This window comes from Rhinolophus sinicus, chromosome 17, assembly GCF_057876585.1.
Source record: "Rhinolophus sinicus isolate RSI-liver-muscle chromosome 17, RSI-T2T, whole genome shotgun sequence".
NCBI lineage: Eukaryota > Metazoa > Chordata > Mammalia > Chiroptera > Rhinolophidae > Rhinolophus > Rhinolophus sinicus.
The window spans coordinates 187,841,564-187,858,352 of record NC_142517.1 but is presented as its reverse complement, the minus strand read 5'-3'; the positions used below and the strand labels follow the sequence as shown (position 1 = coordinate 187,858,352).

Here is a 16,789-nt window from a genome sequence, read left to right as displayed (position 1 = left end):
CAATCCCACCAACAGTGCACCAGGGTTCCCTTTTCTCCACAACCTTGCCAGCACTTGTCATTTGTTGATTTATTGATGATAACCATTCTGGGAAGCTCTTTATTTCTCTTTCAATTTTAAATGATAGCCTTGCTGGATAAAACAGAATTCAGCAATCTAGGTTGTAGGCCTTTGTTTTTCATCACTTTGAGTACCTCCTGCCACTCCCTTCTGGCCAGCAAAGTTTCTGTAGAAAAGTCATTTGATAGTCTTATGAGTTCCCTTGTATGTAACTTGCTGTCTTTCTCTTGCTGCTTTTAAGATTCTCTTTGTCTTTAACCTGTGCCATTTTAACTATAATGTGCCTTGGTGTGGGCCTGTTTGGGTTTATCCTGGTTGGACCTCTCTGCACTTCCTGGGCTTGTATGTCAGTTTCCTTCATCAGGTTAGGGTAATTTTCGGACTTTATTACTTCAAATATATTCTCGATCCCTTGCTCCTTGTCTTCACCTTCTGGTATTCCTATGACGCGCATGTTGTTGCGCTTGATGTTATCGCAGAGGTCTCTTAGACCATTTTCGTTGTTTTTTATTCTTTTTTGTTGTTGTCGTTCCGTTTGGGTGATCCCTGCTAACTTGTCTTCTAAGTCGCTGATTCGATCCTCTGCTTCATCTAACCTGCTGGTAATTCCTTCAAGTGTGTTCTTTATTTCAGTTATTGTGTTCTTTAGTTCTAAATGGCTTTTTTTTTTTTATGATTTCTCTATTCTTCTTTATGTCGTCACTAAGCTCCTTAAACATTCTTACCATCAATGTTCTGAACTCTGTCTCTGATAGGTTGGTTACCTCTATTTCATTTGGCTCCAATTCTGGAGGTTACTTCTGTTCTTTTATTTGGGACATGTTTCTTTGTTTCCCCATTCTGGCGGACTCTCTGTGTTTGCTTCTATGTATTAGGTAGATCCCCTAGGGTTCTTGGTCTTTGCTGGGTTATCTTATGCAGTATGCGTCCTTTATATTTGACTTGTACCACTTCCCTATTCTCCTGTGCGTGTGCTCCAAAGGTGACCCTTGTGTTGTATGTATTCTCCTGTTAAAGTTGAGCCTTAATTGCTTTTTGCTTGTCAGTAGATGGGGCTGACTCCTAGGCTGACTAGTTGTGAGACTTGGCTATGCTCACAGTGGATAAGCTGCTGCGTGAGGGTTGACTGCTCTGATGAGGCTTGGCCCCTATGGGCTCTTGTGCCTGTAGAGAATTCCCTCTGGGTGTGTCACTTGTAGGTCAAACCTGGTAATACTCTGGTTTGGTCTGGAGTTGGCCTCTGTGTATGTTGAATCGTGTGCCTCTTAAGGCTAAGTATTTTAGTCATCTTTGGACTTCTGTTTCTTTTTCATAGTTCAAAAATTACAAGGTCATTGATTAGTTTATATTTGATAGAGGTGAACTATAGTGAAATGTCATTAGCCTATATAAAACATTATTACTGACCACATCTTCAAGAGTAAACAAAAAGAAATCTCTAAAAACAACAACAAAACACACACACACAAACACACACACACACACGGCCAAAAAAATGTATACACATTTTAAAATAACATCTTTTTTATCTTTTATTTAAAAGATGTTATTTTAAAATGTGTATACATTTTTTGGTACCCCCAAGATAGACAGACAGACAGACAGATTCCACAATCACTATAATACAAGCTCATAAAAAGACAATGATTTAAACTGCAAGTTTTTGATGCCTGGAAGTCTAATTTTTTCACAAAAAATATATTCAGCAAAACATTATTTAAAATGTGCAAATTCCAGTATAATTAATTACTCATTAAGTTATCTAGTAAATTACCATGTAGTCTATAAGCTGTGGAATTAATTCTCCATTATATAGCATTCACCATATAATTACTAGATAGTCCCCATCATTACAGCTTTCTAACCTATTATGAAAAGGACTAGGAACATGATTTCGGTTACAAAGCCCCTGTACATTTATCAATACATGGAGCTATACGACAGATGCTGATTATATAATTATATGACTCTTATTTAGTAACCATCATGATACTAATGGTCAAATAGATCCATTCTGTTCAGAAAGACACATCCAGTTTCAAAGTTTGGTATAACAAAGTACTTAATTTGAAAGCAATAAAAATAAGTGTTATTAGCCAAACATTTTGAAGCCTAACTCCTCCCCCTGCTTATTTTGTTAACAGAAATGCTTAATATGATGTTATATCAGCCATATTTTTAAAGCCTGCTATACTTTCAATAGAAAAAAAATGCACTGCACTTTTCATTTGAAAACAGAGCTAAAACAATATATTCCTCATATAATATTAGGGTTCATAAAACCCTGTAATCGGTTTACCTCACTAATAGGGAAAATTGAATAAGAAACAATACGTCTATAAGACTCAAATTATAGGGGGTTGGGTTTGTTGTTTTTGTTTGTAAGAGAAAGTTGCCAAAATCTAAACTGTTTTAGGTACACTTAGATACTGTGTGATGACAGGGAGCCATTGTACTGAGTGAAATGGCCACACCTGTGGCTCAATGCCACACTCACATTCACTGCTCTCTTCCTCCTCCTTTTCAACCACTGTAATTCAGATAGAAAGGGCCACTGTTCACTGCTTTCCATACCTGTGGAAGAGAAAACAGAATATAAAGATCTATGCTCTACTGCATTTCAATGGGAATACGTTTTTTTAAAAAATTACATGAAGGCACATTAGCACTGATAGCATATTTCATCTCAAAATCAAATTAAGGTGAAAAGGTATGCTGACCATTACACATTTCACATTCTCATGGTCACAAATGTGATTCAACTTATAATTAATAAATTATAATACATAATTCAAACATAATTTTCTTCCAAACATCATCAAAAATATATGTTCAAAACTCATTAGGATAAGCATATTTGACATACTAGCATCTGACCCTCAGTTTCTGGACGTTTAAGAGAATTCTACTATGCTTAATTCATTTTGGAATTTAAAAATAATGTGTGCCATAAGCGTTTGCATAAATTATTAAAGACTTGGTATTAATATACAGAAGTAGACACATCACATGCCACGATAATCCAAAATAAGCTTTTGCAAATCAACATGCTTAACATGCCTCAGGACCAGAGCATAAGAGAGAGACAATGCAAGTTGGCTAAAGAGCAGTTAAATGCCAAGAAAATGTAAGGATGAACCTCACTGTAAATCACTCCATTCAATTTGGCCACGCTCTCTGGTTCCTAGCACAGCTTTATTCTTGGGCATCATATTTCAGTCCTTCCACCAGAAACAATTCTTCATGCCTCATCACATGAAAGCCACAGTTCACTCCACTGCCTACTCACATTGCTCACTCTAGATCTTGAGCCAATTCTACTTCCCAACAAGCCCACATATCTACCGAGTTCCACCAAGTCATGGCTCCAGCTACATAAAATAGAATAGCTATACGAATTAAAACTTACTGAGATTCTTCATTTGCTTAGAATATTGTCCCGCCAAGGTTTTCTGGATTATATGTGGTCGACCTGTGCTTTTCTGAAATGGAAGCAATTGTAGACAATTTAAAAGCAAGATGTGATTGTGCCTCTATGGAATAGTGTGAGAACTTTCTCTAATATCCTTCCTAAAATAGGGACATTTATATGCTAATGTTTTAGCTATCAAAAATGAACAGTACATGACTCATTGAAAATTTAATTTTAAATAAAATAGAGCATCATCCAATTGCTCCCGTTTAGATAAAAGCAATAGCTTTATTAGCTACTCTTAAGCCTTAGCTTTCTTCAAAGTCGTGAATAGGAAGTTCACAAGAAAGAACACAAGTAGTCAATAAATATGTGAAAAAATGATGATACTTTAATATTCCTTCAAAATGCAACTTTTTAAAAAACACATGCAAATTTTTGCCTTCAAGTTGGCAAAGCTTTAAAAATTAAGATAACCATTATTAAGTATGGCTACAAGGCAAAAAGCCCGCTCTTACACTGCTGGTAGGAGAAAACCGGCAGCATAGTTGAAAGAGAAATTTAGCAATTCTATCACTAACCTTGCAAACATTCATATCCTTTGCCTTACAAATTACTTTTAGATATGTCTTATTTCCATTCCTAATATTACTATTAGCTTCCATTACTGAGTGCATAGTATGTGCCAGGCACTGATAACGAACACATTTCCCAATTTCATCCTCACAAGAACTCCATACAGTGCATATTTTATCCCCCTTTTACAACTAAAAATATTGAGGCTCAGAGAGGTACATTACTGAGTTTAAATTATATTACAAAATAATGATCCAACTTATTTTTAAAATGTATGAGAATATTATCATTGGAAAACTGGAAGAATATACACTGAAAAATGAAGAGAAGTTATCTCTGGGGGAAGGGCTGATGGATAATTACTACTTAATTAATTTTTTGTTTACTTTGCTTTTCCAAATTTACTACAATATGTTAGTTTTATAATCAGAAAGAAATAACTTAAAAAAAAGAGTATTCTTAATAAAGTACATAAAAGACTTAACAATAATTAAGAGTTTGCTACTCATTTATTATTTAAGAGATAATATGAATTCTCATTAGAAATATCCCATCCTTATTACTTGATTTACTGTAAAGCATACTATAATTAATAATAATAAACTAAATATGAAAAATATCTAAATTCAAGTACAATAACTCTTAATTCTGGTAATAGGTGAAAAGATACCTAGAGTAACGAGACTCACAGCTAGATTAGCAACACAATTTTAAAAATTGATTAATTTAAAGTTTCAAGCACTGTTCCTTTCCCTCCACCCCTGGTGAAGATGAGGACAAATTGTTACATGAACAAAAGGTAGGCAGTAAGAAAGAAGGCAGAAAAACAAAACACATTAAGCATATAACAATCAGCCCCCGAAAAATATAATTATGGGTATACCAATGCAAAAACAATGCTTTAAATATTAGAATAATAACAGTTTATATTTATAAATTTCTTCAACAGTTTATTAGATAAAGTTATATACATTTATTAATTCATCAAATCTACAAAATTGCCCTACTAGAGATATACTGAAAAATTATCTCATTTTACATATTTAAAAATTCTAAGGCTTAGAGAGTGGTAATTTTATTTTTTTGTTTTGCTCTTTAGGTTTTGCTTTATTTTGTTTGTTTTTTTTTAAGGTAATGGGGCTATTAATCAATGCCAGAAATCAAAGTCAATTTTTTGCTGAATGAGCCAAATAATTTTGCTGTATACAGGTTATCTACCTACTACTGAGTATGGGGAAAACCATTTACTCAACTAAAATGTCTTTATCTAAGTGGGATTGTCTAATTACCTGGTAATTTTTATAGTCACTATTTGAAAAATGACACAGGATTACTCAAATGTTAACCATTTAAAATTTAATCACTTTTGTGTCTCAAATTTGAAATTTACCCCATATTCAAATATACATTGCCACAACAAAGAAAAAGTGTTTGTCTATTCAACTATTATCTACATTTGCAATCTCTAAAGATAAAAAACATTTTCTGCTCCCCATGAAATGATTGCAATATTCTGATTCCATCACTCTCAAAGTATCACTTTCCCATCGGCAGGCCTTTGCACTGATATGACCTCCCGACTGTTACTTCTCAGTGCCTTCATCTCCTATCGCTCTCTCCCTCTTGTCCACTCCTCTCCAACTTAACTGGGTTCCTCAAAGTTTCTACAACACACGAGGAACAGTCCTGCCTCACGGCCTTTGCATTTGCTCTTCTGAAATGTTCTCCCAGCTCCCTAATTTCTTGAAGATCTTCATTCAAAATTACCATCTCATTGTGTCCTTCCCTGGATAGTTATTATGAAGGTTTAATTCTACCCTTCTGGCTTCATTTTTTCTCCTTAGCTTGTATCACTGCCTAACATACCGTAGGTAATTACTTATTCATCATTCTGTTCATTCCTGTCCGCCCCTGTCGACTAGAAGCTCCATTTGACTCAGGCTCTATGTCTGTTTTGTTCACTATATCCCCAGCACTTAAAATAGTACCCAGCATGTAGTAAGCCCGCATTACAGTATTTGATGAATATATATCAAATTTTAAATTTGGTTGCATCCTATTAGTAAGCAACACTATTAGAGTGTATTGAGATAAAATTGACATATAACATGGTATAAGTTTAAGGTGTACAACATAATGATTTGATATATGTATATATTGCAAAATGATCTCTGCCGTAAGTTCAGTGAACATCCACCACCTCACATGACACAAATTTTTCTTGTGATGGGAACTTTGAAAACCTACTCTCTTAGAAACTTTCAAATATACGGTATGGTACTGTTAACTATAATCGCCATGTTGTATATTCCATCCCCAGAACTGATTTATCTCATAACTGGAAGATTGTACCTTTTGACCATCTTCACCCATTTCCCCTATTGGCCTCTGGTAACCGCTAATCTGTTCTGTATTTCTATGAGTTTAGGTTTTTATAGATTCTACAGATAGGTGAGATCATACAGTATTTCTTTGCCTGACTTATTTCACTTCACATAAGGCCTCTATGATTTCTTGTCTAGGTTGCTGGCCTGTGCATGACTCTAAACATTCTTTTCTTCCCTAGCTCTAAAGAAACCTAAATATTAAAGAAAAGGAAGTCGGTCAGTATAAAACAGAATGTTCTCTCTGCTCTCTCTACAGACTGAAAAAGAACTGGCCTTCACCTCAGAAAACCTAGGAGAGTTGCCTCGTATCATCCCTTACTGGTATGTGGCCTGGGTTGTGTGATGTAAGCTTTAAGACGCATGATGTCATCCTAAGTTTGAAATAGGTACTATGTATAAATGCACGTAGACATCTACATTATGTTCTCTTTATTGTTCAAAGGCAAAGATGCTGAAAGAATAAAACACCTTAAGGCAACGGATGTCACAGTCAGACTTACCTCATCATGAATCAGCTCTAGTGGTTCTATCATATACACAAACGTATTATCTTCAAACATCCCACTGCAAGACAAGAAAGCACACAAGGAGAGAATTAACAAATGGAGCAAACAGCAAGACATAGGAGGTGAGCTTCACATAGTGTCTTTAAAACTAAACAGTATACCTAAATAAATATCTTTATACTGCCCCAAATCTAATTCACTTACCTGGATGGACTACAGATAAGTGGTCCCCACACTGTACTAGTCAGCATATACGCTACACAAGATGTAAAATGTGCACACCAAAAGCATACAAATTACACCTGATATAATTAATTTTTGAAATTAGATGAACAGATTAGGAGATTAATCTGAGATAGAACTATTCATGCAGTTCCAGTATCACAAGTTATTATTCCAGAATAATGTACAACTACTACACATTTCTTGTTATACAAATCCAATACCTATAGGAAAATAGACAGGGTATTTATGTATAAGAATAATCTAAAACCATCTGACTCTGAAGAGGCAAACAGAACATCTTCATGCTTGCAAATTGTGGACTTCCATTGAGCAGTATGACTGTGACGAAAGTCACATTTTCTTTTCAGAGATATGGGATTTTTTAAGATTTTCAAGATCTTTTTTCCTCACATGGCCATAACTAGATCTTTACATGAAGTGTTCTGTGTTCAGGTCTGAAAGGTGCTTACAAATGTTTGTTTTTCTTCAGATCCTGCCTCAAAGCTGATGCATGAGCTCCTCTTTCATAACCCACCCTCACTCGGCTAATTCCTACTTACTTTTAGGTCTAATCTGATTGATATGCCTTCTGGCATACACCTCTGGGAAATCTTCCTGGACGAGGTTCGGTTACCCTATAAGTCCCTGTCCGACCCTTCATAGTGCCTACCAAAAAAGGCAAATTAAATATGTTTCTGCATAATCATTTCTTTGAATCTCCTACAAGCTCTAAGTGTTAAGAGAGCAGAGATTCCGCCCTCCTTGTTCATCACTCCATATCCAGTCCCTTACGTGGCACAGAAGACACTACAATAAATATCTGCGAAAGAAAAGATGGAAAGGGTGAACGAAGTGAAAGCAAGTTCATTCTCCCAATGAAAGTCCCACGTACTGAAGTCCATTGCAGGTCGACAGAGCTGCCCTGGAGTCCTTGACACCTCGGATGCTTCCATGATAGTAACAGTGCTCTCCACCCTACAACACAGAAGAACGTGTGATTGAGAAATTATGCTTACTGCATCATGAGTCACTCTTTGGGATGCTTCTATAAAGCAAAAAGATATGTGAGGATGGACCTAGAAACTCCTACTGGTTAATGTGAAATCACAAAGAGCACCAGGCAATTTTTTCAACAGTCTTGTAATGAGCATATGTATATGAACTTAAATGAAGAAGAAAAGGCTTTAACAGGAATAAGACACCAATGCAACTGGTACACCTTACATATCTTTCTTAAGCATGGAAGGAAGTAGATACTTACCAGATATTGTTATGGAATAAGGCCTTCTACCTAACTGAGGAGAGACCCCAATGTTGTTATTTATGATCATTTTTTATGGAAAACTACATAAAACCTTATTATTCGCTTTCTTATTTTTTTAAATTAATTTTTAAAAAATTTAGAAATAATATATGGATTCAGTTTTCAAAGTCAAATGGTAACTACAAGGCCTATTTAAAAAAAAAAAAATACAGCAGCTCTCTTTCTCCCTCTCTCCCCACCTCCACAGCAATCGTTTTTAACTCTTTTAGCTGCTTCTTCTACTGTTTATTTTGAATATATTTCTGAATGGAATATTTTTTATACTATTATGTCCTGATTCATTTCACTTCAGAAAATGTCGTCCTAATATAGAATCTTAAAACCTCTCTTGCCTCCAATAAATTCTAATACATATCATCAGTTTGGGTTAAGTTGACATTTAGTGTTGATAACAACTACGCAAATATTGTTCATAGCTATGCCACTGTGATTATATTTACATTTTCTTTCTTGCTCCATTTTTAATTTTTTAAGAATTTTTTGCTTTGTGTTCTTGTTTATTTTTCTGTGTATCTAATATCCCCATTATCTAAAAGATTATCTACAACTCTTCTCCCATGGTCAAATACATCTGGTAATTGATCATATGCATTTTGTTCTTGGAGACACCCCTCTCCTAGGCCTTTTGTACTGCTGCTATTCATGATTTCTCTGTAGGATCACCCCGGGAACTTCCTTAGCTTCCCTTCTATATTGACTCCTAGATCATATGTCTTATCCATTCATGGTCTCACCTTCCCCTTTTCTGGAGGTACACATCCTCTGGTACTTTCTTGAAAAAGTGTTCATGGAAGATAAATTTGTTGAGAACTTGCACGTATGAAAATGTCCTTATCTGCCTTTATACTTGAGTGATCATTTGGGTGGGTAGAGAATTCTAGATTGGAAATTATTTTCCCTCGGCATTTCAACAACATTGTACACAGTCTTATACTTTTAACGTTGCTGTTGAGAATTGGATTTAATTCTAATGTTTGATATTTTCTATCAAATCTATTTTTCCCCTTTCATGAACACTTTGGGAAATTTTATTCATCCTCATTTTCATGAAATCTCATGATGTGCATTGGTGTGGGTTTTTGTTTATTCACTGCATCGGGTATTCTGTCACACTTTTAGTCAAGAAAATACATGCACTTCAGTTCTGGGAAAATTTCATTATTTCTCTGATAATTCCCATCTTTCCATTTGTCTCTAAAAACTGAGCTCTTCTACCAGAGTACAGAAGGGATGGCCTCCTAGCTATATGGGGTACAGAGTCGATCAGGGATTTAAATAGCCTCCATGTAGACTTCCAACCAACCTTTCTGTTTTTATGTGCCTTCAATTCCTGGGCATTTCTGGGTAAAGTCACATTAGTTGGCTTGTTTCTTCTGAGTTTCCCCGAGTGGAACATAACAGAGCAGGAAAAGCTCAAATCTAAGGCAGTTACTCCTCATTCATCTGCTTTCTATCTCCTATAATTCTAAGGACACCTCTCATCGGCTGTCTTTTCTTCTCTTGTCTTTGTCCTTGTGGGTTTATAGCATTTTTTTATTCCTTAACTGCTATTTGAGTGGGTTACTGGAAGGGAATAAAGATAAACAAAAGCATTGAATCCACATTGTTTAACTAGAAGCTTCCAATTTGTGTCCTTAAAAATAGAATATACTGGACATACTTTGATTTTTATTGATGATTTACAGTCATTTTGATCACTGTTTAGTCTACTGTAATTACAGTAGCTTCAGGTGCTATTCAAAGTGCCGAAAGGTGCTCATCCATATACCAAATGACCACTCCCCAACCAACTCAGTTTGTTTCCTCTTAGTAACTATAATACATATTTTCAATGTTCGTTGTCTATATTTGGTATTATAAACTTGTAATATTTTGTAAAGGTTTGCTTTTCAGTTCTCAGAAAGTAACCTTGTGTATAAATATTGACTTGTATACAATATGTCAAGTTCTATTTGCATATTCAACTCTGCAAAGTATAAGAACAAATGGTAGCACGCATTACAGCAACCTGAGAATCAAGGTCAATGTGCTGCAATTAAATTTCAGGCTCTTCACATGATTCTAAAAACAAACATAGGTAACTGTAAATTCCATCAAACTGATTATTTACCACTTTATATCACACCAAAAGGCTATCATAAGCCAAGTGGTTATTAGAAGTGCATAGCAAACACTGTCATATTTACTTAACCTTTCTAAGAAAGCTGTATTTTCCAGATTTTTCTAAAAATATTCTTTTTTTTCCAGAAAATATTTCAAAGTCCTTTCTTAGATTTTAGTTTTCTTCACTAGCATTGGAAAATAATGCTGATGCTCTCTCAGTATAAAAGTCATTGTTACTTGTTTTAATTAAGGTAGGATATTATCTGAAGGGAACTCTTTTAGTTCCCTGTATATTTGAATGTGGATCACCATATTTTCTGGACCTTAAATGAGACTTGAGGTAGCATCCAATCCCTGATATTTATCATCATAAGAAAACTTCAATATCTAACTGTGGAGTTATATTAAGTACTATATGCAATTTGGCAGGTTCTAATTTAGTATTCATGTTAGAGTATTTTCTGAGCTTCTAATTATTAAATCTATACCAAATTTTCAAGAAAGCATTACCTGAAAAATGTTATTTGGCAACTCTCCAGATCAATGCAGCATTTTGTACACACCACTGCAAAGTAACACCTTGAGTTATTTCATATTAATAAGTCCCAGTTGAGAAGAGGCATTCCCTCTAGGGTAACAGGGGTAACAGTAGTGGGCCAGGGCAAAGAGGCCATTTCCAGAGGCTTCGTTAACCATGACGTTGGACAGTCAACTCTGGAGGTGCCGTCCACACAGGGATCTAGCCATCTTGAACACTCACTATCTCACAGTAAGTACCATCTCCAAGGACAGATAGGGAGATGTCACAGAGTGCTAAAAGGCTCTGCCAAAGACAACAAAGAGCCTAACTGAATCCCACATCTTTAGGCTCTCAAATTAGTTTCTTTCTCCAGACAATAAGGCCTCAGACAGCTCGAGAGTGCTGGCCAGTGAATTCGAGATCACCCCCTATGAGTGGGTCACAGATCTGTGAGTAAGCAACAGGAGGCAAGAGAACCAAAAGGGCCCATTCAACCCATTCCACAGGTATACTCGTGTGTGCGTCCCCAAGGGCATTTTTGGATTCAAAACTGTCAACGAGTTAATTAAATTCAACAAAAATGGAGCTTCTGGTAAGTGGAAGTTATTGGCTAGTCAAAGGAACTTACAAATCCCAATAAGTTAGCTCCCCAACTTTCTCTGCCTACCACTTCCACGTAGCTGAACACTCCACAAGCCAGATAACGCTCAAATAATCAGCTTTGCTCCGCAAGGTTGCCAAGCTAAGAAGCCCATTGGAAAGCACCAGGCCTCTCCTGCAAATAATGAAACACTGAAGCCATGTGCATCCTTTAAAACACTTCCTAATCAGAAGTGGCCGGGAGTAACAACTTTGTGAGTCTAGTGATAACAACTTAGAGGGAAAACAGATTTTGTTCCCTGGTATTACTGATCAAATGACAGGAATGTTTTGATTCTGCTCACTTTAAACACAACCTATTAGAAAATAGAACCTACTGGAAATAGGTTCAAAACCCTATTGTTTCAATTTAATTTATTTTAAAATCTCCCCACCTTTGCGTCTGTTTAATTATCTCATCTGTTTCAGTAAAGTTTAATCAGCCAGTTATTATTATCTTCATTGCTTAAGAAACTCTCATAAACTTGGGCATGCATGGTGACCAAGCACTGATGTTTTCAATGAACTCCTGAATGTGTGGATAAACATTTAAAAAGAGCTGCATAGTCCTCAGCTCCTAAATGTGTGTATTTCGGTAATCCAGGTTCTGAATATGATAATAAAATATAACACTATATTCATTATCTTTAAACATCTCAAACTCATCAACCTGTAGTGTGTATCAATCTATTTAATATATCAGTGGGCTAGCAGCGAAAGAGAAAAGATGTCTATAATTGGACACACATACCTGAATTTGAATACTACAGAATAAGAAAATGAAGGGAAAAAAATCGCAGAGAATCAGAGAATTTATGACCCTAACACAGTTTAATTATTTACCTTCGTTAAACTCAATGCAGGGAAAATGTTCAAGTATTAGAACAGTTTGGCTGTACCAATGCTAGATACATTTTTAATAAGTCATACAAAATCACACTATTCAAACTTAAAATAGCTTTGTGAGGAGCCAGTACGGTCTGCTCTCTTGGTTTCCTGGGGATTTTTTTTTACCTTCCCAGCCAGAAGCCATGCCCACCGAGGCCCATTCCCTCCAACAATAATTCCTGCCAGGAAGTCTTCATGGAAGAAGGGAGCTAAGGCTGAGCCATGGTGATTTGATAAGGAAGGCACAAACAACACTGTAGGAGGGCAATGTGATTACAGTGATAAAGAAAAAAACAAGGCAGGGATTTTTATCTATTTGGTCCACTGCTGTATATCCAGCATCTAGAACAGTGACTCAATCACAGTAAGTGAAATCAGTACTGTTTAATTAATGAATAAGAATGGCTTATCCATGAGCCTAAGTGACAAGACCAATCTTAAACGAGAGAAGGATTTGTGTTTGTTGAGACAATGGGTAAATAAACCCAACCCCCACCTAAGGGTTTTTTCCTTTGAGATATAATTGACAAACCATAAAATTCACTTTTTTAAAGAGTACAAGGCAGTGGTTTTATAGTATATTCACAGAGTTGTGTAACCATCACCACTCTCTAATTCCAGAATATTTTTATCACCACAAAAGGAAATCCTGTACCCACTAGCAGTCATTCCCCATTCTTCCTTTCCACACCCCGTGTCCCCCAAGTTCCTGGCAACCACTAACCTACTTTCAGTCTCTTTGGATTTGCCTAGACATTTCAAATAAATGGAATCATACAATACGTGGTCCTTTGTAACTGGTTTCTTTCCCTTAGTATCGTCTACAGGAATGATGCGTGGTGCAGCATAAATCAGCACTGCGTTCCTTTTCATGGCTGAATAATATTCTTTTGTGGGGATATATCACATTTTGTCTATTTATTTGTCAACTGATGGACATTTGGGTTGTTTCTAATTTTCTGCTATTATAAATAATGCTGTTATGTACATCCATGTATAATTGTTTGGTTAGACACATGTTTTCAATTTACCTGGATATATACCTAGGTGTAGAATTGCTGGGCCATAAGGTAACCCTATGCTTAAGTTTATGAGGAACTGCCACACTATTTTCTGAAGCAGCTCAACCATTTTATATTCTCCCCGCAGTGCATGAGGGTTCCGGTTCTCCACAGCCTCATCAGCACTTGTTATTGTCCATCTTTCTCATTACAGCCATCCTATAGGGGGAGAAGTGGTACCTACCCAAGTTTAAAACCAAATGAAAGGGTAACACAGGACTGAAACAGAGATAAAAAATATATATCACCTTCCTTTCTGATAATAATATACTAGAAGAGAGGATTAGCTGAGAATCCAATAGTCCTGCTAATGTTGCATGCCAGCGTTAGCCAGACTTACCAACCCAGGCACAGACAACTGGGACAACCAACCCCTCCCCACCACATACACACACACACACACACACACACACACACACACACACTATACACACACACAGATGAACACACAGGGCTGCCAGTGTACAATTTAGAGCATAGAAAAGAGAAGAGAACATGCCTTTTCAATAGGGAGGTGGATCTTACAAAAGAAAGGGAGGAAGGGAGTACGTAGACATAAGCAACTCTTTCCCAACAGTTGAGTTGCTCTTCCATCCTTGGGCAGGAGTGAGCAAGGGAACAAAAAGAAGCCTGGGTGAGAAAATAGAGCTAGGAAAGGACACTTTCCCCACCCAATAATGAGAGAGAGTAATAAGGCAGAGGGACGTAGGCTTGGGACAGGAGTACTGTATCCATCTTTTCAGTCTCACACTGCTGGCCAGGTGGTAGGTAGTTCTTTGTATAAGCAGAAGAGAAACCAAAGTACTAGTAAGCACTTAAAATTAATGCCTAAAGTTAAATCACCTAAAAGGGATTTAATAGAAATATGTTACACTTGAAAAGTACTTTTATACTGTCATATTGATGCCTAATTGTTGTATAAGAACTGAAATATTAAAAGTTAACATTTTTAATAGGTTCATCAACAAAGTTGTTTTAGTATATATTGTGTGCAAAGGATGGTGTGCGAACCCCTAACAAAAGCTATTGCTCTGTTGGGTGCAAAACAAAAGTTCTTCCGTGTGTGCTTACTGATGACCTGGTGCCTAGTCTGTATTACCTACTTTAACTGGTTGACCTCTCCAGTTCCTGTATTTGCGTCACAAGAGAAGAAGCCCTTTAACTCGCTTTCAGCCAATAAAAGTAAAAGCCTAACACATGAGAAGCCTCTTCTTAGCTAGAAGTATGAGCCATGTAGGAGGTTGGTGATGGTGCAGTGGGAAAAACCTCGACACGCTACTTCAAAGTGTGGATTCATCATTTTGTTTGAAACTAATTCCCAGGATATTTTAAATGACCACATTTATATTTAACTTCAAAGATAAATAGGCTATTAGTGATTCTATTCCTGTCCAGTCATATGAATAATAATAATGTGTGTGTGTGTGTGTGTGAGTTGTGCAAGTACTTTTGCCCAAATAGTTTGAGATCTTTGGAAGAACGGTTACACAAAACAGGTTTATTTAACCTAGCCATTCTTACATGTTAATTTCCTTTTCTGGTACTCTATACAGAGATTTTCTTAAATAACATTCAAGGTAAGGAGAGGTTTTTAAAAAGTGCTTTCAAAAATATGTATGTAACGGTAGTGGGAGCATGAATTTATACAATCTTTCAGAAAGAAAAACTGTCAATATGTACCAAAAGCCTTAAGAAAAAATGTACCTATTCTTGACCCAGAAATTCCCATTATCGGAATTAATCATTAAGCACTTATTAAAGATGTGTTCAAATGTATCTAGAAGGTCTTTCCTTAGAATTATCTGTACAGTGAAAGATAGGAAACGATCTAAATGTGTATTCCTACGGGATTTTTAAACAAATATAGCAAATAAATAGGAGAGAATATTATGTATTTTTAAAAATAAAAGTTTAGAAGTTTATTTAATATATACTAAAATGTTTATAATATTGTTAGGTTAAGAAATCCTGCTACAAGATAGTGTACACCATAACATCTTGGTCTTGGCAGATGTACATATATAGAGAGCAAAAAAAAGAGACAGATACAGATGCATAAAAACAGACTGTAACCCTTAATTCATTATATATGAAGCAAGTAAATTTGGGTCTATTAGTTGTTCACAGAAAATGGGTCAAAAATAAGAGAAAAGCAATGAACACAAAAACAAACTGCAATGAATAAATACTTCTTTTGCCAGACTTGAAATACCCTTTGTTTAAAATTTTAGTTACAACTGATAACGAGATTTGGCACATCTTATTAATGATAAGGCCTCCTTTGGGCACCTCAAATGACCTTTAGAGGCCAATTAGCGATTCTGCTTCTAAAAAAAAAAATCACTAAAGTTCTTAGTGAGAAGTTTGGGTCAGGTTACTGCAGCCTGCAAAGGTGGCTCATTTGCTGAGTCTATAAAGTTCTCATGCAATCTTCTCCACTCCAGACTCATGATTCAGCATCCGCAGTGCTCCCGGCACTGGCACAGCTGACAGAAGCTGTGGTTTGTACAAATGCCAGGAAGCACCGTTCCCTAGCTTGATTTAGCATTTCTGCTCACTTTCCACAGCATTAACTTTTAGGGAGATTCAACAACCCCCCAGATGCAGCCTAAGGCAAGAACTGACAGACTAGTAAAAATAAAATATGGAAGTTCTTAATCTGGGGCGGAAAATTCAAAGGTTTGGAACACTCATCAAATTGTAAATGTGCCCACTGTTAATTGGGCAGTTATAAATCCTGAGCAATGCCATGGTCCCCTGGGCAGTGTTTGCAATTAAGACCACCTATAAATACTTGTTGTGAGGCTTCAGACGGACAAACCCAATTCTCTCTATGATGTACAACCAAGCAAGCCCACACATGAAAGCTCCACTTTTGTGCCAATGCTGGTTAGCAATTTAGAAAAAATAAATCTGATAATGTTTCCCTACTTTGTTTTGTTTCCCTCTGTGTCCTCTCCCATGCCCATGGTATCTGTGGACACTGCTTTGGCTCAATGGCCCTCTGTGGACTTCCTACAGATCAGAGTCCTGGATGTAGCCATTCCAAGGATATGTACCCTGTCTGGGGGAGATCACTGTGTTCCTT

At 36.3% G+C, this 16,789-nt stretch overlaps 1 protein-coding gene across 4 annotated transcripts in view; it reads right to left on the bottom strand.

Annotated features, from left to right (window-relative positions):
• ADAM23 (ADAM metallopeptidase domain 23) overlaps positions 1–16,789 on the bottom strand; it is a 155,641-nt gene that overhangs the window by 66,237 nt on the left and 72,615 nt on the right. For all 4 annotated transcript variants that reach the window (XM_019726899.3, XM_074340983.2, XM_019726901.3 and 1 more), the window contains exons 5-8: positions 8,059–8,141; positions 6,936–6,999; positions 3,470–3,542; positions 2,558–2,634 (exon numbers count right to left, since the gene is read on the bottom strand). In XM_019726899.3, coding sequence (XP_019582458.2) covers positions 2,558–2,634; positions 3,470–3,542; positions 6,936–6,999; positions 8,059–8,141 — 297 coding nt within the window. The remainder of the gene's footprint in view (positions 1–2,557; positions 2,635–3,469; positions 3,543–6,935; positions 7,000–8,058; positions 8,142–16,789) is intronic.